General features: G+C 40.1%; 3 protein-coding genes across 3 annotated transcripts; 1 reads left to right on the top strand and 2 right to left on the bottom strand.

Moving 5' to 3' along the window:
• Positions 1 to 1,630: 1,630 nt before the first annotated feature.
• On the top strand, positions 1,631 to 19,192 carry TRAPPC3L (trafficking protein particle complex subunit 3L). Its single transcript, XM_063151044.1, has 5 exons — positions 1,631 to 1,852; positions 3,686 to 3,783; positions 6,427 to 6,526; positions 17,021 to 17,206; positions 18,279 to 19,192. The coding sequence occupies exons 1-5, from the start codon at positions 1,631 to 1,633 to the stop codon at positions 18,396 to 18,398; spliced, it is 726 nt and encodes a 241-aa protein (XP_063007114.1). The 3' UTR covers positions 18,399 to 19,192.
• CALHM5 (calcium homeostasis modulator family member 5) lies at positions 10,130 to 16,409 on the bottom strand. Its single transcript, XM_063151043.1, has 2 exons — positions 15,797 to 16,409; positions 10,130 to 13,120 (listed from the first exon to the last, which is right to left on the bottom strand). Exons 1-2 carry the CDS (start codon positions 16,334 to 16,336, stop codon positions 12,731 to 12,733), a joined length of 930 nt encoding a protein of 309 aa, XP_063007113.1. The 5' UTR covers positions 16,337 to 16,409; the 3' UTR covers positions 10,130 to 12,730.
• A 3,555-nt stretch (positions 19,193 to 22,747) lies between the features above and the next one.
• On the bottom strand, positions 22,748 to 25,563 carry LOC134416691 (calcium homeostasis modulator protein 6-like). Its single transcript, XM_063153433.1, has 2 exons — positions 25,030 to 25,563; positions 22,748 to 23,196 (listed from the first exon to the last, which is right to left on the bottom strand). The coding sequence occupies exons 1-2, from the start codon at positions 25,561 to 25,563 to the stop codon at positions 22,780 to 22,782; spliced, it is 951 nt and encodes a 316-aa protein (XP_063009503.1). The 3' UTR covers positions 22,748 to 22,779.
• Positions 25,564 to 26,328: the final 765 nt, after the last annotated feature.

Raw genomic sequence — 26,328 nt, 5'->3', positions numbered from 1 at the left:
AAGCTTTTGAAATGCAGTACATTCTACTCAATACAGAGCAATATATGTGTAAATTTACTTGTGTGCACATGGGCATGTCTGTATTTTTCAAAGGATGTTGATGTGTCCTTGCCATTGCACTGTCTGGTGCACAAGGTTCCTCATGATTATGGTATTAATAATGCAGGCTGAAGTAATTAATCCATATATATTCTGAGCCACATAAATAGAAATGTGCTCATTTATGAGAAGTCTTAAGTGCTTTGTGGTGGGTTCTCTAAAGTTGAATTATGCTAATTATAATCTTTTACAGGTTGGGTTTTTTTTTTTAATGTAATGCAGTACACTTTCTTGTGGAATATGGGATTACTCTTGCAATGTGGGGCTTTTGATATTTGATGCTTGTCACCAGTTGGAGACAATCAGAGAAACAAACCCATCTCAGACTCAGTTTAGAAATGCAAGTAACTACCTAGAGAATTGTAATGCCTTAGTTTTAAAATTTATTAAAATTTATATATGAGAAGTACCTACAATTGTTTCACTTATAAAATGGAATAAGGTTTTACAGGGTCAGAAGAGCACCTGAAAAAAAAAAGGAAGAGGCAATTACATTGTAAAATTGTCAATACAAGTTCATTCTGTGTGAAATAAAAGCAATTTGGATGACTGAGTTTTACACAGAAAAAACTGAAAATCCTTTTTTTTCCTGGTTGAATTGTGTCATAATTTTAAACTACCATTTAAAAAATAATCTTCCTTATCTCAAATCAATCACATCTGAATGCCTTCTGTGTATCTGTAGCAGTAAATATATGTAATTGTATTCTACCACTGGATCTATTAGTTAACAGAAATTAAATAACAGCATGACATTCAGAGGAGGCCATATGTTTTTACTTCCTTTCCTGAGAAGACTCAGTTGGAATGTATGTGCAGGTAAGTCCTATAAGTAATGACAACTACCTGATTAATTTCTAAATTCACCAGTGACCATCACTGAAGTTCATTGCAAATCAAAACTACATAGGCCAAATTTACCACAGGGCAAAATAGATGAACTAAGCCTGGATGTTCATTGCAAGGATATTAAGAAATAGGGCCTCTAAGAGGTTAAGAATGAGAGAATAATAATTCTATAAACCCCTTAGGAACATGGTTAGTGAAAGTGCCATTTGCACAGGCTGGCAGCTGTACAGGTACAGAATTTATTCCTCTGGGAAGCTGAGCTCTCTCAATCTGCCCTGGCAGCTTTACACAAATGTGGTGGTAGCAGCACCTTAAAAGCCACACTTTCCCAACTGAGGCAGATATTAACTCTCCAGGCTACAGCAGTAAGAGTTGGCCGACTACTATACCTTCTTTAGATTGAAAACAATCAATTTTTATTTCCCTTGTACAGCAGTATCTTGAAATTCTGTTTTTATTCTTTAGAGCTGAAGTTTTTGTTAGCTCTCCAAACACCAAAGTCTGATAGAAACAACAAAATAAATTTACTGTCCCTATAAATGTGAGACCTGTTCTGTTTGACTTCCCATGTGTGCTAGCTGTGTATTTGATTACAAACCATTCCTATGGACAGAGTGCTTATTTATATTGTGGACAGTGGCAGATCTGTTGCCAGTCAAATTCCTCCCAAAGGGCTCAGTGCATGCAGAGAATAGGAGGAGCATCAGCAGCATTACAGACTGCAGCAAACACATCTCATGCAAAAGACAGAGGAGCAGAGAGGAGAAAAGAGAAGAGAAAGAGGATTGAGAGAAGACTGTGCTGCTTGAGGAAGAAAAGATATAAACTGACAATCAAATACATCAGGAGTTACACAAGCAGCATGTCTCGGTCACCAGGAAGAAAGCAAGAGAACCACAAAATAGTAAGAGATTTTTGTAATGTGTTATTAAAATAGTGCATGGAGAAAGAGTAACTTATTATTTTATTGATGCATTTTATACTCTCCTATTTCTGAACAATCTGAAAATACTGAAAGTATAAGGGTAAGATTGGTGGTACAAGAGCAGAGGTGCTGGCAGCATTTATGGCTACTATTCCTGTTGCTGGGATTCTGTACAGGCTTGGGAAAGAGGGGCACAAAGTTTCTGAGACTGCAATCTGTTCAGAAACAGAAGTCTAAGTGCTTCAAGTATTTATGGTCTAAGATATAAATGGCAGGTAAGTTTACATACCTCTGTGGTTAGATAGCCATTCAATGAAACACAGAGAGAAGGAGATCTCTGTTCTATGCTTGAATAGTTTGACTCCAAACAAACATTTCTTCAGGAGTTAAGAGCCTTAGGGCTTTCTCTATGGTGAATGGTATTTTTGACAGGAACTGGGCAGTGGAAAAATTCCTGAAGACTTTAAGACAATGTTATATCAATTTCTGAAAAGAGGACAGAGGGTCTCCACTGAAAAACAAATAGAAGAGTGTAATAAAATTAGTTAGTATACCTAAGTTTACAGACAAAAAGTATTCCAATGGATTGCAAATGTGGCTGATAAATTTGATTACATTGATATATTATGCTTAAGTTTCTCTGAGGTAATTTTCTTGTTGCAACAGAGACTTTTTTCTGAACAATAATAGCAAAGTAATACAGGACCTGTATGACATCCATTTACTCCATTGAAAACTTGTTACTGAGAATTTGGCCAAAAGTAGAAAATTTTTTTAAACAGGAGTTATCACTAAAATGAGTTTGGAAAATGATTCTGCTTAAGATTTTGAACAGTGACTTGTTAAAACAGCAACACTGATTAAACTCCAAACTTCTGATGCAAAGGAAGCAGAACTTTCCACCCAGCTGTTCTTACTTTGCTAGTGTGATTTGTTCTGCTGTTTTTATTGGTATTCACTGTTATTTTTCCACAGGCTAAAGAAAAAAAGCAGCACTGATCTGACCATATGCCAGAGGGCTATAGCACTTTAATTAATTGCTGTCCAAGAAGTTTAGTAAGAGTCAACCCAATCTCTAACTTAAAGGACAGCTGCTTCTCCTGCTAAATACAGACAGTTCTGCAGTGCATGGATGTGATCTGACACGGCAGGGAGAAAAGGAAACTCTCCTCCAAATTGTTGCACACCTGAAGACCCCACAGTAGTGCTTGTGGAAGGACCAGTGCAGAGATATACCTTTGGCATCTTCAGTTGCTCTCCATGTTCCATGGGGGCTGCAATCCTCACCATCCCTTCCATCTTGTTGTTATTCTTTACCCTTGTCCTGAATTATACTATTTTTTAATTATTCTGAGCTAATTTTTATCTACCTTTTACTTTTTAGAAAAAGCAGCTAATGATTTGACTCAGATCAACTCTACCTTTGTGAATTGTTGTGCAACTGCAGAAGGATTAATAGCTCATTGGCTCTTTTCCTGCTGCTGTTTGTTATTATTCTTGGATGGCACTTGACAGAATTTGTCAATCCAGCTTACATACACTCAAGATGCAAGAATTACTGATAATAGTAACTCTGAGTATACCAAGAAATCGTACTTATGACAACCAAAATCCCTTACAAACTCAAGTGAGGCTCAATATAGATTCTGTCATGCTTGAAATGTGGATTTCAGTGATTATGCACCCATGGACAAACATTTTTTTATTAATTTAAATATTATTTTTTACTTGCCTTTAATGAGCAGCAGCTTTAAAACATCGAAGGGTTGGATTTTATCTTGCTTCATTTTTGATTTTCTTATTTTCTGACAGAGCAGAGAACTTTTTGTACTCACATATGGGGCCTTGGTAGCCCAGCTGTGCAAAGAGTATGAAAAAGATGAAGATGTCAATGCCTGTTTAGATAGAATGTAAGTACTGCTTTAAATGTTCAGTTTTATCCATAATGCTGTTTGTTTACATATACATTACCTTTCAGCTTTTTGTTTATCATCTCACAAGTTCCAGCATTCTGTCTCTGGTTATAGAGAAGACAGGGAAAAGGTTCAATATCCTGTCAACAGAAACAACACTAATTTGTGAATTAAGATCAACAATTAGCTTTTTAATTTTCTGAGGAAAAGTGTCAGGATTGTTTTCATAGCTTACACTTGTTCCTTGCTGATCCTTTAGTTATGCTAATTATTAATATAATATTGTAAATTTCATATCCTATATCCCTCACTGGTTTAGGGACAAATGAGCCTCTCACCTTTAAAAGACCATACAGCAATGAGTGAGATGGCACAAAATGTCAATGAAGGTGAATTTTTTACATGGATAACCTCCTTGGAAAATGAAGATCCAATGTTTACAAGCCCTGTCATCCTGACTGAGATTCCTAGGCATTGCTGCCATAAAAATAACAATATAATGGAGAATCAGCAAGAAACAGCTTTTTAGCTGGTCAACAAGAACATGGAGTAAGGCCTTTGGCAGAACAGTTAGGCTTATATTTCTGGGCAAAGTGGACCTGCAAAATGGATTTACAGAAATCACAGTGGACAGAATAATCTTACCACTTTACTATTAACTTGAAAGTTTGCAAACTAGCTGTAGTCCAATAACTGTCCACGAGAGTAAATAAAAAAAAATAATTGTTTGGGAAAAAGAAAAGTAATTTATTCACAAACTTATAAGGGATAACATCCCTCAGATACATTTTTGTATTCACCTCTCATTCAGATCTGGTGAAAATCAAACATTTAAAATATGCACAGGCTTCATCAATGATGCCATGGCAGAAATTACTAGAGAGCAGTTTTAGAAGATGTGGAGACAGATTTTGCTCCTTATATTTTCATTATTGCAGTTTTTTCTATAAAATCTTTTTGTTTTGAGGGAGACTTAATCATATAATGACAGGTTTCAATAAAAAGCGTGTTCTTTACTTCTGTGATTATGAAACAGCCCCGCTTCACAAAGAAACCTCACATCTCAGCAGACCTGTGACAGGTGGGGACAGTGTACTTATCTCTCTCCCTCTCTGTGTACATATATAGTCTGTAGTGAGAAGGGTGTTTTTCACTGTACAGTTGCCAAGTAGCTGCTTACCAGTCTGTTATTAATTTGACTTCGCAAATCTAGGGCATAAAAGTTGAAATGTATCTAAGTAGTGTTGTATGTCACTAATACATACCTTGCTAAATGCTGATGACACATTTGCCAATGTTATTGATACTTAGGCAATAGATAAATATTTAATTGTTTCTAGACACATGACATACTGCAATTTTAATCTTCACACTGCCAAATCCACTCTTTGGTCTTGTCATCAGCTCAGTGTCTTCTAGCCAAAGATGTTGTACACAAACCAGTAAGAAACTCCACAGAGTTCAGGCTGTTTCACTGAGTGTGTAGGGCCTCCAAAACAAAGTAGACACTGCCAAAATCCACGTAACTGGGAATGAAGAATTTCCTGAAAACATTTCTGAGATGAGTACCCATTCTTATAAAAAGTTTGTGTCAATGTTTTTCCATTTTTCAGAAAATGTTTGGAGTCACAGCTGTTTTGCAAACTAAGAAGTTATTGACCTTTGTTAATGTGTCAGAGTTAAATGAATATTTGTTTTATAAAAATTCCATTATCTACCATCCCTTTTTGTTTGTTTTGTTTTTTTTTTTTTTTTAATTGTAGTATTTTAAATACAAAATGGACATGGCAGTGTACAAGAACCCTGCATTTGTTGTGGTAATGAGCAATGCAGGGACCCCAGGCAGGTGCAACGGAGTGCTCCTTATTGCCAAAACCCCAGCCTTTTTAAGCAGTTAACCTGTTACCAGTTTACAGTTTTAAGGCACAGCAAGCCCAAGTCAACCAACCACCACACACCACAATGCAGACAGGATGTGGACATGCGGCACTCACACAGCACGTCTCACTTCTCATCTCTCACGTTTCTCTACCCTTATTCCAGCCGAGTCACTCTCCCATAGTTCCCTTCTACTTAGCCTGAGTCACAGGCTGGAGCCAGGTTCCAATGCCCTACTTTTATACAGCCTTTACCTATTGGTAACATGTGTTAACTAACAACTTCTGGGGTTTTTTTTGTCAGCTAGTTAGATGAAGGGAGATAACATATTAGAAAAGAAGACAAACAGATAATTGTGAAGGAAAAATGATAAATGATGTGAAGTGGTAAGAGGAGAAAGTGAAAGAGATCAGGTGTGAGTGCATTTCCTATGGCACCTGAATGCTGCAACAAGGGTGCCCAGGATTGGGGCATACGTATAGACAATGTGCAAACTGTGTAGACAATTCATATCATCCTTGCCAGGACTATCAAGCTTAAAGAAGTATGATTCCTTAAATGACTACAGGAACAGCAGTCCCACTGTGCTGTAAAATGTGGCAGAAAGAAGAATGTAGACCAGCAAAATGTTGTTATCATTAAGTCCCTCAATTAGGATCATGCAGCTGTTTTGCTGAGGAAGCGCAAGAGACGCATTAGGGAGATGGCAGGTGGAAAGAAGCTCCCCATTCACAATGTTGCCTTTCCTTGTTTCCTCCTCAGGGGATACAGCATTGGCATAAGGCTGATTGATGACTTTCTGGCTCGTTCAGCTGTGAAAAAGTGCCGTAGTTACTCTGAAACAGCAGACATGATTGCACAGGTAAATGAGATTTGCATTTTCTAAAGCGTCATCAGATTCAGTGATCTTAGCTTAAAATTATGTATTCCCTTCCTTTTTTCTCTTCCTAGGAGCATAAGTCTTAACTGTCTCATACAGATGTTAAACTTTGATATTTTTGCTTCTGCCATTTGTCTCTTCTCATCGTTGCCATAATTACCTTAGATATCTTTTTACTTTAAAATTTTAATATTAAGAATAAGGTGCAAGATTTTCTGCAAAATTAACAATCTCAGTGGTAGCAAAGAAGAACTGTAAAAAAGGAAAATAAGAGAAACATTTTCCTGACAACCCACAAATCTAATAATAAAATCAAAAAGATAAAATCAGAGCATGTACTTTCACTTTGATGGAAATTTCCCTTTAACTGAGTAGCTGTTCACACTTCTGTCAGACAACAAAGACACAGGTTTCTAAAGATCGTTTGCCCCCACTGGCAAGTTAGAATTCCAGGGAATTTCAAAGAGAAATTTAAATAAGAGTACATAACAAAGTGGCTCCCAGTAAGAAGCTGAGCTGGGGTAGAGATCCATTGGAAATGGTGAAGACAGCTGAATGAAACAGATGAGACAAGCAGCATTTCAATCACTGTTTTAAAATACACTGCCTCATTTAAAATATTATACCAGGCTGCAAAATCAAACTTTTGTTCACTCTTACATTCTTCTTCAGCTGGTATTGGTACTTTATTTTCACGTACATGTCAGATACCTGGTTTTCTGGGTTTTATTCCTCATAGTTCCCTTCTTTACAAATGCATTATTGCAGTTGAACCTTCATTCTTAAGTACATAGTATTCAACAGCAAAGTGCAGTGAGAAATTAACAATGGAAAAAGACACTGTTTCTCTGCATCTTATACTTCCAAAGAGACTTTTTAAGAGAAGTAAAAAATTACTTGGAATGATTGGGACAAACATTAAAGCACACGCTGTCCCTTTGAAAGACTATTTTTAGCAAACTAAAAGGAGTTCTGTAGTAGGAGTATAACATTTCTGAGGCAAAATGTGATATAGATAGTATTTTCACATTTCTTTGGCAAAACAAGTTTTAAATAATCTTCAAGCACATTTGTTTGAGACACATATCAACAAAACATGTCTAAAGTGACCCAGTAAGGAGCTGCAAATACTCTATCAAACTTTTTAGCTCAGAATCATGAAGCTGTTTACATGATCTCCTTAACTCTTCAGCAGGAGTGTTCCCAGCCAGGAGAAAGTGCCTAAACACTTAACTGCATTAAGTCTTCAGAGGTATAAATCTGTTTGAGGATGAGTAAAACCAGTTCAAAGTTAAAGTAATTAAGGCAGTTCAGCAATTCAAGTAGGTAAAGCCAAACCACCTGTTATCATAGCTATTATCCTTCAGTTCTTTGGAAAACAAAGAAGTCTGTAAAACCAGGCTGTGGGTGTTCCCTGTGGAAATGGAAAGAGATGAAGCAAAAGGAAAAAAATATAAAATGAGAACTACAAAGCCAGCTTCCCAGATTAAGAAATAAATACTGGAGGAAAGGTGCACCTAAAGCAGTGACTGGGGGCTTAAAACTTCCACCACTAGCTCAGGCTGCAAACCCTGGGCTTTACTGCTAACTTATACTGGCCTGGAGAAGGGCCAACAAGGTTTGATGGGAGCCAAACTGAGCCCTTCTACACTGAGTTCCCATGTGATCACTGTCTTCTCATGTTGGTCCTGTGACTTGGCAGGGCTACAGTTGGGATTGAATTAAAAAAGAGATGAAACAGGACATGTGAAAGTAGGCTTTCTGGCAAATTGGGGTTAGAAATGGAAACCAATTGAGGAATGATATTAAGAACAAAGCCCAGCTGAAAAAGTAATGTTGAAGATGGGATTCAGAATTTGGATCTAAGTATAACTGAGGATTAGGGTTTTTTTGATAATTTTTCTCTATAATCCTGCAAAATCAAATTTTTAATTCAATTTCTCCTCAGAGGACCTTGAGGTAATTGATCTGATCAAATGAGTTGCAAAAAAACAGCTTCTCGTTTTAGATCTAATATTTATATTACCTTTTCTAGCACCAGGAGGTGTTGGTCTGTGCCAGTGGTGGAAGCAGCCTGACCATACCCTCTGGTCCACAGCAAGCTGGTGCTGGCTCACAGGCTCCACTGCTGGATTAAACAGTGCAGTGCCTAAGGATAGTTCTGTTCCTGAAAAGCAGTGGCTGCAGAGATGGGCTTTGCTGTGGACACTCAGTACCCTGTGAACACAGGAAATTACCATCTCCAGAGGTTTTTCAAGAGAGCTCCCTCAAGGGGAATAACAAAGGATGGGGTAATCCAACCATGTCACCCCCTGCCCAGAGCTGTGGGACAGGAAAAGTCCTTCTCTGTGTCATGGAAGGTGCTGCCACACAAGATCCCTGTATATTGATTTATGGCCAGTTGGAAGGTCTGACAGAAGCTGACAGAATTTATGGAGCTGGTAAATGTTGGTTTTCAGATCTCAGCAGGGAGAGGGAAATGCATAAGCAGGTTACCTACTGTGGTAGACAGTAAACAGATCATTGAAGTGCTGCACTGTGGAGAGTAAAGAAAAGAACAGAAGACAAGTTTGGAATCAGCAAGAGATGGCAACACCTTTAATGTATCTTCCTCTTTCCAAACACTGACTGGAAAAATACTAAGAATGAAAAGTATCCTAGCAGAAATATTACTTTGGCTGCCTTTCCCCTTTTAAGCAGATGAATTCTGGTCCTTCATTAATCTGGCTATTATGTTGTCTGAAATCATGGTTTCGATTTTTTTAACAGTCCGTACTTACTTACTTGGTGTTGTGACTTTTGCATAAAAAGTTTGGATGTGAGAAGTCCCCAGTAGTATGCAGAGGGACTGAAAATTAGTGACTTCCTAAATATTTCAGTAATTCTAGGTGCTCTGTGTTTAAACACCATCAAAATGTTAACAATTTTTACTCTTGCTGCTTGAGAGACATGGAATGCTGACTGAGTTTTTGAGAAAGGGCAGAGAATACATTTTTAATTCAAACTGCTTAGATCTTATTTTCTCATTAAGCAATGTATAATGTCATAGCATTGTGAACAACATTTTCAAAAGTGAGGTTTTACTTTATATGGGCATCATTTTGCTGGCAAGCCTATGTACGTGTCTAAACAGATATTCTTTTTTCTTCCATTTCATGGATAAAAACAAGACAGATTTATGGGATGCATGTTTTAAACCACCTCATTCATTTTACCTTCAAGTCTTTTGGAGTCACTAAGGCTGAAAAAAACTTTGTTTTATGCTCTGAGAAACTGTAAATGGTAGTTTTAAAGTAGTTGCTGTTCAGTTATAGCCTGGTTTTAAGAAAAAAATCTTTTATATTCATTGATTTGCTTATCTATGCACTTAAATTATTGTTGCTGCCAAGACATTTTCATAATTTTCAGTTTACAACTTTGCATTTTGGCCTTAATTTGGTCCTCCATTGCAAACCAGCTACTTCTTTTGCATAGTTTTCATGCAAGTTCTCTTTTACACAAGAATTTTTAACAATAGAATTTGGACAGATGCATCATAACATAATGCAAAGTACAGCTGAAACTAAATTGAGAGCATATGAGGGCTTAGCATGGTTGAAAAGTCTTTATTCTTATAACAAACACTTCAAGTTTGATGGAGCAGCAGATGTGTAGTGGAAGAAGAGCTAAGAGATTTAAAGACTAAACCAAGAGACGGAGCACAGAAGATTGAACAGAAGTTTCTTTTTTCTTGTACACTGCTATTTTGATGGGTATCAGAATTAATGCAAAATGTAAATTTTCCAGCAGAAAATGTTGATCTTGTTGCTGTTTGGTTTTATTTGTTGGGTGTTTTTGTCTCTCTCCTGTTTGTTTTGGACAGTGTTGACAATAGTCTGTCTCTTTCTGAGCTGCCATGGCAGCTGCTGGATTCAGTAACAATGGTGATAGAGAGCAGCTTTTGCAATAGCCCCTTGAAGGAATAAGTTAAATTTTTCAAACCCATACCAGTTGAAAACAGAGGGTCAAACTGGCTGTTATTTCAGTCTGTTTTCATAGAAGTATTCTAGGATCCACATGGAAATTGCATTAAGCCACAGGCGTTTTGGTAAAAGAGTCACACAGGCCTGGGAATGGGGATCAGGGAGAGAGGGGCTCCTACCAGGCACACATTGCAGCTCAAAGTGTTCAGCAGCTGCTCTCAGGGGTGGAGACACTCTCAACATAAGCTACCTGCAAACATGAAGCAGGCAAGGAGGAGGAGAGGGAAATTCATCTTGGATTTGCCCCTCCACAATAAAGCACAAGATAGGGCTGGGAAGTGCTGCCATTTGAGATGGCCTGGGCTGCTCAGGTGCAGAGCCCTAAGCCTTCTTCTGAGGGAAAAGAGGATACCAAAAGCTCCAAGTGGGATCACTCTGTCCTCCTACTTGTCCCTCTACCAGCTCTGCTTTTGCCTCCATGTCCCAGCTATTATATCACACTGGAGTCCTTATTTTTACCTCAACCTACTTGTTTCCTGTATTTCTTTGATCAATTCATTAATCTACTTGCTGTCCTCCCTGTCGCATCCCTATTTACTTTGATTTTTTTAGGAAAGAGGTGGAGAGACAGTTTTGGAAAGGGAAGTTTGGCCCAGGCAGCAGGGCTGTCCTGTTAGGAGGTGTTCTATCTCCCCTTGTATGCAGGGAGGAGGTTGAAATGGGGCTGGACAGAAGAAGTTGGGGCAGTTCTCATGAGGAAAGATAAAACCAGAGAAACAGGAGGGGTCATATAGCCTGGAAGTAGGTAGATGCTGTACCAGGAGAGGTTCCTGGGGAGAAAATGGTTGGTGTATTTGCCAGGCACAGTGTCAGACATCTGCTGTAGTGACTTTCATTTTGGCAGTGCTGCATCTGTGTTTTCAGCAGCAGCAGGCTCATTTAAGCATATAACATGTTTTAAGTATGCTGCTAAGTGGGTCATGTGGGATGAAAGAACTTTAAAACTTTGTCTCAAAGGTCACAAGTTCTTGAAAACATAAGAAGAATATTCTAAGCAGAGAGTTGAATTAGCGCTTGTGTTTTATTTCATAAAGAGTGATGGTCTGTATATAGATGTTTTTACTCGCTGAAGAAACCAAATGAATATGAGAACAGCTGGGCAGGATATCCTGGTTTGTTGAGAAGAGCATGATTCAAGCACAGCAAAACTATGACTCTCTGCAGACTCAGAGAGACTGGCAATAAAAGGCTGCACAAAAGCCTGTCCAGCTACCCCAGGGAAAGTAATTTTGTTCTCCTTTTATACAGCATTTGCAAATGCTCTGACCACCCTGAGCCATGTGATGAATTCCAAGTGAGTGACGTAAAGCACAGGGCTCTGGGGTGAAATGTGTTTGTCAGAGGCACTGACCATGCAGTTGCCTCACCTACTGGTTCTTCTTGCTCCAGACACCAAGTTTTCCAAGGATATTCAAAAAAATGAAAGTCAGTTTACTGCAAAAATATTTTCTTGTCTTAAAAAGTGGAATTTCCTTCCAGGCCTTCTGTTGTACACTGGCTGCAGGCCCAGAAACAACAATATTACAGAGCACTACAGGCTGCACCCAGTGCCTGAAACTTGCTGAAAACTAGAACTTTATATCCATACAAAGAAAAAGTCTAGACTGGGAGCAGATAACAGGGAGATGTTCTACAGAGACAAAATATCCAAAGACAGAGAAGCCTTGAGGGATCGCTGGTGGCTCAAAACAAGGCTGTACCTGCAATTGGCCTGGAAATGACCTGGACAGAAAACCTTTACTTTCTGTGTGTTGGCTGTCAGAAAGACACATGAATCTTGTTATTATATTCACACACTTTAAATGACTTTACTTGTTGACAGTCTCTAGATTTACATAGGACAAGCACACTATTTTACATAGCATTTTTAGCACATTTTACATAGCATATTGCTAAAACCCTCTTGTAGAAGCCATTACTCCTTTTGTTGTACTGTGAGCTCTTGATGCTGAGCTAGTGATGTGAACCCTGGGTGCTGTGGAGTACTGCAGCCTTTTCACTTGTGTAGGGAAATAATTTCATTCCATCCTTTTGGAGCAAGTAACTAACTGGGAGGAAACATGGTGAAGAAGAAAGAGGCCATTGTGAAAAAAATGTGGAGATGAAACCAGATAGAAATATACCTATTAACAAGATATTAAAAAAAGCTGAAAATATACTTGGTCTATGGTACTTCCCTTCTGTCCGCAAGGTCCAGCATTGTCTCTCTTTCCTCACTGGTTCCTTTCTGGCCTTCCTCAACTAGTTTGTGAATCGTGCTGTAGTGCTGTTTGCTGCTGCTGAAAGAGTGGAGCTGGGAAGCATCTTCCCATGCCTGGAAAGCTGGCAGGGAAATGGGTTCTGGTTCCTTGTTTTCAAAAAAGCACTTCAGGTTTCGCTCGCTCAGCTTGGTGGCATACAGCTGGAAAATCTGCTCCAGTTGCTCCTTCTCCGTCCCCTCATACACTCTCCAGAACATCAGCTGGAGGTGGCTGACTTTTGACTGGCAGCTGGCACAGCAAGTGGTTAGCAGGGAGAGGAGAGCTGCGGTAACTATCACACACCAGCCTAAAATCTGGGAAGGCAAAAGAAATCAGTTTCAGGTTAAAAAGACCCAAGTGAAAATGCTACTTGAATCACGAATTTCTGACCACACTTTGTTTGCATTTGGTGCTGGCCTTGATGTTAGTGGGACAACCACATGGGGACTTGTCTTAGGTTGGAAATGGGGATGTGTATTCTATTCCCATCTTTTAGAGGTGGGGCAGTTATCTTTTGTTAATTGGGCAGTTTTCTTTATCTCTTCCACAACCAATCCTCCCTCAGGGAGATGTCTGCTGTTCATGGGCCAGTGGGTCCCATTGCATGACTAATAAAAATTACAGTACCCCATTGTGAGAAGCTCTGCCCATGGGAGGAGCCAAACATTCCTACCTGGATATAATCTGAAATCAGTCACCCTTTCCCACTGGATTCCAAGAGGAGCAACTGTCTCCCCCACTGGATACCCAGGGAAGACCCGGCCCATCTACACAGCCACCAGACCTTCAGAGATAACCTACACCCTGCTACAGGATCACTGCTTCAACAGAACCACACCTGCCACTGCAGGAGGGCTGCAGCCACCATTTAATGGGACTGCTACCAACACCCTGACCCACAGGGTGTCAAGTTGTATTCTGACTCTGTCAGTGGTTTCTTTTCTTTTACTGTACTAATAATTTTTTATTTTTAATTTTCCTAGTAAAGTACTGTTATTCCTATTCCGATATCTTTTCCTGAGAGCCCCTTAATTTCAAAATTATAATAATTCAGAGGGAGGGAGTTTACATTTTCCATTTCAAGGAAGCCTCCTGCCTCCCTTAGGTGACACCTTTCTTTTCAAACCCAGACAGGACTGAAGAGAACGAGTAAATCCATCAGAATAGAGGCTTCTCAATACTGCTCCTTTTGGTGTATCTTTGGTAAAGGGTAAAGTGTTTTCTAACTCCTGAAAGCATTACATAAAACCACCCAACAAGAATTACTAATTTTGAATCATGAAGAACTACATAACCAAAAAGGGCAAGTAATTTTTGTTCCAGATCAACCAGCCTTTTAAACTGTGACCACTGTTAGATGTTTTGTTTTCTGACTTCTTTTTATTAGAAAAAAACCTCCAACAAAACAAATACATAATTAACCAGCATCAGTCAACTCCTTTTTTTCTGTAGCAGCTTCAGATGTGGACAAAATTCTGTCAAGAACATTTTCAAAGAGGTACTTCCATAATTACTTCCTCAGCAAGGGGAGAGAATGGAAAAATGTGCTCGAACTGGTTATTGTGGGATGTGCTCCCCTAAGAAGAGCAGCAGCGTGAGCACAATTTTTTCCTGCCTTGTACCACTGGCCTAGCCAATGGCCAAGACAAGTTTTACTTGTCTAATCCATTATAACAAGTTAAAAAAAAAAAAAGCAACTTGTTTTCAAACACTGGAAAAGTTCCAGTGTGGGACAAATATTCTAGGGCTCAGAGGCTTTAGAGCTGGAACTGATTTCCCATGCTCCAATGGTGATGATATGGAGAGTGAACTCTCATGTGAACTCCTGCACTGGTGTTAAAAAAAAAAAACCACCAGTAAAAGTCTGTGTTTAGCTGATGTAATATAGAAAGTTTCTTCAGGGAAGTCTGTGAAACAGAGAAGTTTGACAAACAACTGTTCTTAGGAACTAGTATTGAACAATAGTTAGAGCTTTCCTTTATGTTTCCCAATCCCTTTGTACTGACTAGTGATTTTTATGGATATTTGAGAAATCGCTTTTTTTAGCTTTTTTTCACTTTCTTGCAGCTTGGAAAATGAACTCATATATTCTCATGCAAATACTGAATCCCTGGTCTTTCAGTATTTCCTATACATACAACTTAAAGTCTCAAGCACTATCTGTTGTTGCCTTCTAAAACTAACAAGCAAATTGTTTTGTCTGCAGTGCAGTCTTTGTCCTATTTGCATGAGGACTTAAAAATAAAACCAGCTCTTGGAAAGGAAATTGTTCCAGATGGATACAGTTCCTGACAAAAACTTGCTGGCTCCACAGTGTTTTCCCTTTTCTGTAGCTTTTTTTTATTCTCTCCACTGTTTTGATTTTTTGCCTCTGAATTTATTTGCATTACAATGCAGAGAGCAAAATTGTACTGCACAAATACTGTAGAAAGTAGTAAGATCTCAACTTTGCATGATCTGCTTGCTTTATTTTTTCTCACTTCCTCCAAGCAGGACAAAAACATGCTTACATTTGTCATCACAAAAAAGAGGAACACAAATAGAAGCACATTATTTAAGCAGCCAAAAGATATTTCACTAATCTTATTTTTCTGCTGTTAGTGACCTACAGTTATCACAATGATTTAAAATAGGAGAGTGTGGCATAAATTTTTTAATAGGACAGACCCCTTTAATGCAGTGATATCTGTTACTTCAGCCTCCAAAACAATCCAGTTGGGTTTGGGTTTTTTCCCTCCTTAGAGCAATCTCCATTCAGGAAGAAAGCTTTAGGTTTTCTAGTCTAATTGACCCCGCCATCAGTGAGGACCCCTAAGAAATATGTAACAGCTCAAAGTGAACCAAAAGATGGATTTATTGTATTTTGCAGGGTTGCCAAAACATTGCTTACATGAAGCCAACAGTTTTAATAAAACTTCTGACATCAGGATCTTCCACAGATAAATCACAGCAGCAGTACAGTAATGCTTTTTGTTTATCACTTTTCTTACCTGGGACTGTGCTTGAAGTGTTCTTTTCAGTTCATCACTCTCTGAAAAGGGCAGGGAGCTTTTGTCACAGGCTACCTTGTGTAGCTCTTCAAAGCAGCTCTCCGATTTGCTGTGGCAAACTGCTTGTAAGTAGGCAGGATTTTTCAAGCCACTCATGGCACATTCGTAAAAAGTCCCGTTGAGCAAAGCCACGGACAGCCACATCACTGGGGCTACCAGAGCATTTAAAGTGATTTGTCCAAAGACGTAAAAGAAATGGCAGATATTCCCTCTGGGGAATATTTTCCTGGGATTCACCCAGCAGCCTGTAAAGAGTTTCCAGGTCTTGCTGTTCAAGAAGTATCCAATAACCAGCAAAACAAGAGCAGGCGAGAAGAGAAATACCAAACCGTACCTGAAGTTTTCGTTGCTGCAAGGGCATCTGAAAGCAACAAGAGAAAACACACGTTCACCTCCCATTGTCAGCAGCGCCATAAAACTGTAACCTATGGCGGTTTTCCGGTTCATAAAGAACTTCAGGATTGTTTGGAACGCATCCATCCCTGGTACTCACTGGGGAGGCGAGAGCCGGGCCGGCTCTCTCGGTCGGCAGCGGCGTGCGGCGGGGCAGAGCTGCCCGAGGAGGCGCGCCCGGCTCTCCCCGCCCTGCCGAGACAGCGCCGTGATGTCACCGCTGCGGAGCGCTGGCACGCCAGATGTGGCACATCCGCAGCAGCATCCCCCCGGCGCGGGAAGACAGCAGGCAGTGCTCTGTGTGACCAAGTCTGCAGTCTTGGGAGCCTTGTTTTCGGTGGGCTGTTTGTTCTTTGAAGTGACTGCAGATGGAGAGATCAGAGTTGTGGGAGATCTTGAGCTGTGATTATAAAAGTTGCTGGTGAGGTAGTGAATGACCTAATATAGATGCTAATGGTCCCAAGGGAGTATGACACGACTGAAAGCAGATGAGTGATAACAGTAAAACCACTTTGTGTGGAGTTGTAAATGTAGGAACTTCAAAGAAGAGCAGCTCTCTGTTGTGTTTTCCTGGGGCATCACACAGCTCTAGATTAGCATTGCTGGCTCAAGCTGATCACAGAAGAGACAAATGTGCTTTGATTTCTAGCCTGTCTGGCTCTCCCCCCTTATTTCCTGGGGTGAAATTGGTCTGCAGGATGCTTCTTTCTAAATTTTCACCTCTGGTTTGCACGCAACACATTTAAGCAGCAGAATTTCATTCTTTTGCAGGTTGCTTTCAAAATGTATCTTGGGGTCACCCCTAGTGTGACCTGCAATAGTGTCACAGGGAATGAATTCTCCTTAATCCTGGACAAAAACCCACTGGTGGATTTTGTGGAGGAGCTGCCAGCGGAACGAGCGTCACTCTGCTATTGTAACCTCCTCTGTGGGGTGATTCGAGGTGCCTTGGAAATGGTAAAGAAGTGCACATCTGTTTTCTCCATTCTTTGTTAGTTCACAGAAGCACAGGAAAACAAAATCACTTGTTCAGATAATAGTAGGAAATACAGTATTGTTTAACGTCTCAGGTTAAATGTCTATATCTAGATAAAAGAGGACAAGGCTGATCCTGGATCCTGAGGTAGAGAAGCACATTGGATTATCTCACCTCCACACTGTCCCTGCCTGGCTCTTCAGTCTGTTCAGTGGCTGACTTGGGTGCAGAAGCCAGGTGGGATCAGGAAGACAGGTAACACTTAAAGTGGAGGGACAGAGGGGCATGTGGGGTTCCTCCACTGCTCCTGGACCCTATCACACTTCCCTGCACAGCTGTAGCCAGTAATAGTCATTCCAGATTCTTTCCAAATACCTCAAGATAAATAATAGTCTCAGGTTACTGTGGTACTTGCTGAAAGGGAGAACAAAGTGTGGATGAGCATAATGTTAAAACCAAAGCATCAGAAGTGTATCAGATGGCAATCCAAATTTTGTTCTTAAGTTTAAGCTTTTGCAAAGAAATAAATAAAGAGCACAATTTGAAAATTTCTGACCTGTAGAGCTTCTTCGGGGAGATTACTTTTGGGCTGCTTTATGTTTTTTGTCAGCATCGAATTCGGCATAGATCTTATATTTCAAGAGACAAAAAACTTAACCCTGTGGTGTTATGTACATACATCAGTCTCAGAATCAGAGCATCTGATACAAGACTAGGTAACAAAAGTATTATATCATAACTCTTATTACAAGACTAGGAAATTCTGTGATCACAAAATCATTAAGTATGTAATTTAGGGTCTCAGAAGAAAGCAAAGCACTGGGGAGAAGGGTAATGTGCTATATAAATTCAAGTGTCAATAAACTTCCTTTGTATTAGCTTAGTTGGGAAAGCTATTTTAAAACAATTTAGAAATTTTCTATGAAATCCCAGTTTCCTATGAAATCTGGGAAAGGGGGTCCTCTTGTGGTAAGAGAGAGAGAAAAAAGCTCATTAGGAGGGTGGAAAACCGGGTATTTTTTTGCTTAACTAATCAGACCTGATTCTTTCCAGGTTCACTTAGCAGCAGAAGTTTCCTTCCTCCAGGACAGGCTGAAGGGGGACGCTGTGACAGAAATAGGAATCACATTTTTAAGGAAGCCTGAAGACAGAAGGCACAGAAGGAACAAATGAAAGAAATATTGGGAGAAACCTTTGCCTGGGGATATTTTGTGTCTTTTGTTTTAGAAGAAGACAGGGTAAAAGTGGCTTTGCTGAGTCAGCTGCACCAGTCAGCTGGTTGAAAGGTGAAGAAAGCAGGGCAGCAAATAGGAGGGGCAGGGCAGGAGAGAGCAATGTTAATTGTTGTGGCACAGATATCAGTAAAAAAGATTGAAATTATCTGCCCTTCCCTCTCACATAGCCAGGCTCTCGAGCTTGATGGAAGTTTTATCTCAGTATTTAGTGTGTGCTAAAAATAAGGTAAAGCTGATGATCTTTTCCCATTTTGTCAGTAATATTTCAAAGCATGGCTGCTAGAGGTGCCTTATTTCCCTGGCTGTGTGTGGTTATCCACAAAGGATTTCTCTGCTGCCATTACTGTATGCAGTGTCTCGCTCACAGGTGCATGTTTTGATGTGTGATGTTTTGCCATTCATTGTCCTCCACACTGGACATCCTGCTGTCTTTGAAATCAGGGAGGTATGGGTCTTCATTGCCTCTGGTGGTGTTCTTTCCAGCTCTTCAGGTCCCACATGCAGTTTTGCTGGCACGCCTGCTCAGTCCTGTGCACGCTCCTCCAGGCTGCAGCACTCTGACAACTGCAGCGGTGCTTGTGTCTCACCAAGCTATGGGCCTTCCCATGTCAGCCTTCTCTCCAAGAGCACTGATCTTGCGACCAAAATGAACAAAGCATGATGTATTTAATGTGTAGCTATTGTGGACCTGTACCTGTCTAAGGAAACTTGAAATAAAATTCCGAGATTGCCACACAACTGGTTTGGTGGTCGTGTTTTCTGTTCTTACCTGGCTTTCACCACCAGCTGTTGAACATCTTCCTCTTGGCAGTGGACAACATGACTGTGAAGTAGAGAAGGAGCAGCCCCAGAGAAACCCAAGTTATAGGAAAGGTTTAAAGTTGTTTGGTGTAATGCAAGATGTCTGGATAAGGTTTGGACAAAACCCCAGGTCCTAGCACAGCACACTACCCACAAAGCCACCTTACCCTCTTCTCATCAAAACACTTCTTTTAAACCAAAATACCAACAACTAAGGTCAGTGTAGCCCCAAGTTAACTCTGATTTTATCACTGTTTTGTACCTTCTTCTCCTATTTTTCCCTCAGTCTGTTTACGTCTTCATCATGCTGAATGAGGGCATCTCTCACCTTGGGTTCATTCTCACCAGACCTGTACAATCCCCATGATAATCTCTCTCCCTTTGTTTGTTTTAATGGTGTGGTAAAGTGGTGGCATAGCAGAATGGCACTTTAAGTGAGCAATTTTGAAGGGAAGAAAAACTAAATTATTTGTTACGCAGCCTTGGTTGCAGCCCAGCTGCTGTTACCTGCTACCAGTAAGAAGTGGCAACAGGTACATGTAACAAAATGTTATAACCAGTAACAAGTTTCCCTGCCTCTTTTTTTTTTTTTTTTTTTTTAATTATTATTACTGTTTTTTTTAATTAGAGCTGAAATGTGTTGTGGAGTTTGTCTGATTTCACTGCCTGTACAAGGGCCCTCAGTGGGGTTGAGATGTACATGTGGCTGATCACAATGAAGGCTGTTTATTGACAATGGCCATTTTTACTTTTTCCAACAACACTAGCCAAATATTCTCTTTTTAAAAATTATTATTATCTTGAAAGTGAATAACCTACACTGTCCTTGTTTTCTTAGAGAATTACAGAACTGTTAGGGTTGGAAAGGACCCCTGAGGGTCATCTAGTCTGACCCCACTGACAGGGCAGGGTCACCTACAGCAGGTGACACAGGAATATCTCGGTTTTCTGTGGTTGAGATGACCCCCAAGGTATTAGAAAGTCTTTTTTTTTTTTTCCCCAGCCCTGCAACTAAAGAAGAAGTCAAGATTCATCGGTTCTGCTTTTCAAGGTTGTTTATTTTTCTTATCTATTACATTTTTTCTTTGACCTGTGAAATCTGTCCAGCAGGTCGGGCTGTGGCACACTGACTGCCCTTGGGGTGGTGTTAGCTTTTTATACAGAGAACTATGTGTACATTATTCACAATAATTTTCTAATACCTATCACCTATGTTAGACAGTCTGTCTCTACTCTAAACCAATCAAAAAGTGTCATCATCCCAGCAGAAGATGGAGGACCAGAAGAAGGAGAAGAAGGACAGGACATGCCCAGATTCCTTCATCTTGCCTCTTGAACCCCCATTCTAAATCCCCAAAATTCTACTTTTTTACCCTGTGACAAATTAACTATCATTCTACTCAAACTCTTGTGGCTTGTAAATCTTCACACAAAGTTGGTAATTTTTTCAATGGACTAAAATTGAAACCACTGGTGTTTTTGGCTCTGTGCCAAGGTCTCTGAGCCCTCTGCCAGGGTCTCAAATCACCCAGAGCAGCCAGAGAAATGTCCTGGGTCCCGACAGGAGCACATCTAGGTGAGTCTGGATTGTCTCCAGAGAGGGAGACTTCACGACCTCCCTGGGCAGCCTGTGTCAGTGCTCTGTCACCCTCAGTGTAAAGTTCTTCTCATGTTGAGGTGAAACTGCTTGTGCTTTAGATTGTGGCCATTGCTTCTTCTCCTGTCACTGGGCACCACTGAAAAGAGCCTGGCATCCTCCTCTTTCCACTCACCTTTGAGAGGTGTTAACGAGATCCTCTCATTCCTCTCTTCTCTGGACTAAACAGGCCCAGCTCCTCCAGTTTCCCCTCATAAGAGAGATGCTCCAGACCCAAATCACCTTTGTGGCCCTTCTGCTGGGCCCTCTCCAGTAGCTCCTTGTCTTTCTTGTACTGAGGAGCCCAGAACTTCAGATGTGACCTCACCAGGGCTGAGTAGAGGGGGAGGAGCACCTCCCTTGACCTGGCCACACTCTTCCCAATGCACCACAGGACATCAGTGACCCTCCTGGCTACCAGAACACTGCTGGCTCATAGTCAGCTTGCCATCCACCCAGACACCAGGCTCTTCTCTACAGAGATGCTCTCTAAGAGGTCAGCCCCTGCACTGTCACTCCATAATCATCAAGTTTCTCAGAAGGAAAAGAGCATTGAGTAAATAAGTGACTGTGATGTTTAAAAAATTCTTTTCTACATGAAAATTAAATCTGGTTTTGCCTTCATGTGTTATATTTTTAGTTTATAGTGAGAAAGAAGCTTCAAACTCATTATATTCAGCTGGTTAAAATAGGCTCTCCCCTTCTTCCTTCCTTGCAAAATGAATGTAAACAAATAAATTCTTGGGATTCCTGCCTGCCTGTCTGAATGATTTTTGAATTTATTGTGTAGAAAGAGTGAATTTCTGGGAGAAGTAAATGGACAGCCTGGACCAAACAATCTGACTCACATATCTAAAATTGTCATAGCATGGCATCCCGGCCGGGTAATAATTAGCATTGACTCCATGATTCCAGAAGGCTGATAAATTGCTTCATTATACTATACTAATTAAGAAACTCATCACCCTTACAGACAGTCCAATACAGTTTGACCTAATTGGTCCTTTAATTAAAACACCATCACCATTGGCTAATTAAGGAAACATCCTTTGGTAAACAAATCTCCATAAACATAACATTCCACATGTTTACAGCAACAGGTGCAGCAAGTGAAGATAAGAATTGTTTATCATTCTTTTCTTTGATATTCTCACAGCCTTGCCCAGGACAACACCTGGGAAAATTATGTGTTACTCTCTGTGGCCAGAGAGCTGCTGCCACATAAAATGCTCTCTTATTAAACAACAGCTTTTCAGGACAAAAATGAACTTTATTATTCTTCACTCAAAACTTGTATCTTTATTTATTATACTAAGATGTTGTTTGATAAGAATATTACTACTTGCTAATATGGATTGCAGATTTTAATGTCCTTAAGCGTATGAATGCACTTTTAATGCTTGTTAATATAAAAGCTTCACCTACACCACCATGTTATGCATGAGCCTAACCCCTCAAGACAAGCTAATTTTTTTAATCTACAGCTTGCTCTAAGCTTCACTGAAAGCTTCATTTTAAAGAGAGAGCTAAAAAACTAAGCTGAATTTCTGATCAAATCTTCCATTCCTGTCTTTGTCTCTTTGATAAGGTTTGGTATTGTCACTCCACCTGTCAAGTGCTTTTAAGGTATCGGTAATAATTTGACATAACATGTGCTGATACCTTTGTGGATGCTGATTATTTTACATACAACCCTTCTCAATGGACAACAACATAAGAAAACTGCCTTTTAAATGTACTTAAGCAAAAAGTAAATCTACTGAGGATTACAACTATTAGCTTTCGCTTTCAGCTTGCATAGATTTCAGTAAGAGCAGAGAATAAGACTCTTCTTATATCAGTAGGGCTAAAAGACTGCTAGCATGGCAAAGGATTTGTTTCATTACAACCCTGAAACGCTTGGCTGGGCTTCATCCACAAATTCAATAACATTGAGATCCTGACCTTCTTCCTGGAATTCAGCGTCGTTGCCTCTGTTGGTGTTCACATACTTGTGTAACACGCTGTAATACTGCGATTGTGAATTAAAGGTGTATGAGACCGAAACCTTCTGCCAGTCTTCATTGCTGGGAGTAGGAAATGGTGCTGGGTCAGTGGCTTCAAAAAAGCAATTTGTATTTCTTTCTGCTAGCTTGTTTGCATGCTCTTTGGCTTTGGTCTCAAAGAGTTTATGTTCTTTTCTTGAGTAAATTTTCCAGAACTTGAACTGAAGGTAGCTGACAGGGGAGAAGCAGTGGGTGACACATGTTGAAATCAGTGCCAGAGCCATGATGCTGACTATCAGGAACCATCCTATCAGCTTGAAAAAAGGATATATAGGTTATTGGTGGTTTTGCATGGCCATATGTGGGAGTACAGAACATAACACTGAAAAAATAAGAAAACTGTAAGCAAAGAATCCTGGAGTGCATGTAACTGTCTGCTTGCTGCCAAAGTAGGCGATCCCATGCATGCAATTCAGACAGACATACAGACCTTCTGCACCCCTCAGGTGATCTTGTCAGATTAAGGATGAATACCGAAAAAAGAGAAGATGGACAGAAGTGATTTACTCAGTTATATTCAGCTTTCTTAAGTTTTAAGGCAAGATACTGACCATCAGTTTCTCCAGTTGTGGTCACATTTATGGTACAAAGGGTGCAGAATCTCTCTGTGTGCTTTGTGCTGCAAATCACAGCTCTTGCTGGCTATGTTCTCGTGGAATGTAGTTACTCTCCCTGATGTCTAAGCCTGCAAAAACAGCTTGTTTTTGCACAAGGCAGAGGAAAGGTTGTGTCCTGTATGTGTTGTAGGCAGGACACAGATTTGACTATTGAATATGGGAATTCAGGCTTGTTTTATAGCTGATTCTAACACCCTTAGACAAGTCTCAGAGGTCCCATCAAAACCAAGTGTCCTAGTAATTGCTGGTGTCTCCTTTACTCAGGGGTACTTAGCTAGAAGCTCTAGGCAGAGATCCTGCAACATGCTCTTTTACCCCAGGATGACTTTTTCTTCAAATGAAAAAGTATTGAGTGCTAAATGAAAAGGAGTTTTTGCTCTTTTTGGTTCTTAATTTTGTTGAAAGTAGATTGGATATTAAAAATAGTGGTCAGTAATAAAAATACACTCACACTTTTCCTATTTTTGTTTGACTGGATGTTTCTTTTAATTTCTACTGCAATGTCAGTAACAGTCAGGCTTCCTTGTTTTTTCTCCTTTCTTATCCTACCTAAAATCAATGGTATAGAGTTTGCCCCCTTTTTTTGGAGAAGCAGTATGCTAAGTATTTAACAAATAAAAACACATTTTTGTTTTAATAGGCATTTGTACGAAACAGGAACTTATTATTAACTCTTATAAACTTAACTCCCTTAACCAACTCTTAATGTTTTCCTGAGAAAAAGTTGCAAAACATGATTTTCCTACTGGAGTTAAGACAAAATCCACACAAATGTAGAAACAAAACTGCAGTGCTGCCAACAAACCAAACAAAAAACATTCTACAAGTGTTACTGTTTTGATCATGCAATTTGCTTTCAGCACAAGAAACTTTAACAAGACAGATATATATTTTTATATTTATAACTATTCTTCTAGAATACAAGTGTGAAATTATTAAGAGGTTCAAGCATTGAGATTTATAGTAAAACAAGCTGTTCTTATTTGTTTCTCTTTCCAGATGTCTCCTTGCTACCATTCTCTTGCAAGGGGACATCAGCTTCCCCCCTGTGTTAATGATCTCAGCTTCCCCTCAACTAATGCCTATCTGCAGAAGTTTGAGGTATTCAAAGACATAAAAGTAGAGAAAGAGAAGAACTCAAACCACGTCTAAGTTAATTGAGAAGAAAACTTGCTGTGCAAAGTCCCATTCTCTAGGCTGGTTTCCTGTCCATGAGGTTTTGTAAATGACAGTACCAAGCCATACCATGCAAACATGCAAAACCAGAAAGTACTGTAAAAATACACCCATTTCTTTTCTGTTGCTGCTTTTTTTGCCAATGAATATTGGCTAGCCGTGTACTTTTGGTACCTGATATTGTATAACATGAGGAGAAGGACTGTTTACAGTTCCCAGCAGGCACCTCTATGCATTGAGCAGCCAGGGTTGAAGCCTCCCAATAGTGTGAGGAGAAGAGCAGTGAAGCTTTACCTGGGACTGTGCATGAAAGCTGAGGCATACACTTGACATCGCTGCTGCTAACTCCTCATCACAGGGCATTTTGTACAGCTGCTCTTGGCTGTAATTTCCTTTATTTTTACAGAAGAGTTGTGCTGTCATGTTGCTCCCGCTGGCCGCACACTCGTAGAAGTTGGCTCCGAGCAGGGCCACCGCTATCCAGGTGAGCGGGGCCACCGAGGCCTTGGCTGTCATTGGCACAAACAGCTGGCAGAAGTGGGCCCAGGTTCGCCAGGAACAGTATTGGGGATGCTTCTCTGGAGAGCACATGCCGGTAAACAGGCGCCATGTCCTGGCGTTCATCATGTAGCCGAGCAGCAAGAGGACAAAGGCAGGTGCTAAGAGGAAGGAATAGCCATACACCAGGTTCTCAGAGTTGCAGGGACACTTGAACACCACATATGAGAAGACGCGCTCGCTGGCAGCCGTCAGCAGGGACACGATGCTGAAACTCAGAGTGGTCTGGTGGCGGATGCAGAAATCCACTGCCCTCTGTAAGGTATCCATTTTTCTGCCTCTCCTTAATTTGAGAAGAGCAAAATCTCCGTCAGAAAAGGAAAAAGGAGAGACAAGTCTCCTGCAGCTCCCACAGCCTAGAGAAGCTTTTAGGGCTTTCAGTTTCTATTGGTTGTGGTGATGCAGTGAGGCACAGAAACAGCCCTTCATAGAGGAAATAATAGTCAGTTCACAGTCAAGCACAGACCACACTGGAAAACCACTCCAGCATCAACAGCAAAATAATTTCTTATACATTTGTTCCTATAAAAATAGTTTGTGTTTGTCCACACATACATTGTAACTAGCAATGGCTTAAACCTCATCATCTTGTCAGTGAAGAACCAGATTCAAAGTATGAATAAAATGTGAAAAAAACCACCCAGAACCATATACAGATTTTTATCCTGCATTATTTTTAGCTGTACAATATGGCTTGTTCTCTTATGGAAGAAAATTCAACTATAATCATGTCAATTTTTCAAGATAATCAATCTATCAATTTTTTAAGCAGTTATGTTGTAAATTATATAACTCTTGCTTTTTTTTTTTACTTTAAAGTACATTAAACCATGGATTTGTTTGTCTTTGCCAAGGGGAAGGGCAGCTGGATGTTGTTGTTTGTTTAATCTTTAAACTGCCGAGACTTTGGGTCTTGCTGGACGAGGCCTGTTAAGCTCCAATTTAAAAAGAAGGGTGTTTTGGAGGTCAGGAATTTGAAAATCCACAGTTGCCATTTCAGCTCTTTGGACAGCTGAGAGGATGACACAGAGGCCC

The sequence above is a fragment of the Melospiza melodia genome, chromosome 3 (genome assembly GCF_035770615.1).
Source record: "Melospiza melodia melodia isolate bMelMel2 chromosome 3, bMelMel2.pri, whole genome shotgun sequence".
NCBI lineage: Eukaryota > Metazoa > Chordata > Aves > Passeriformes > Passerellidae > Melospiza > Melospiza melodia.
The sequence above is the reverse complement of the archived record's forward strand: the minus strand, read 5'-3'. Positions and strand labels throughout refer to the sequence as shown.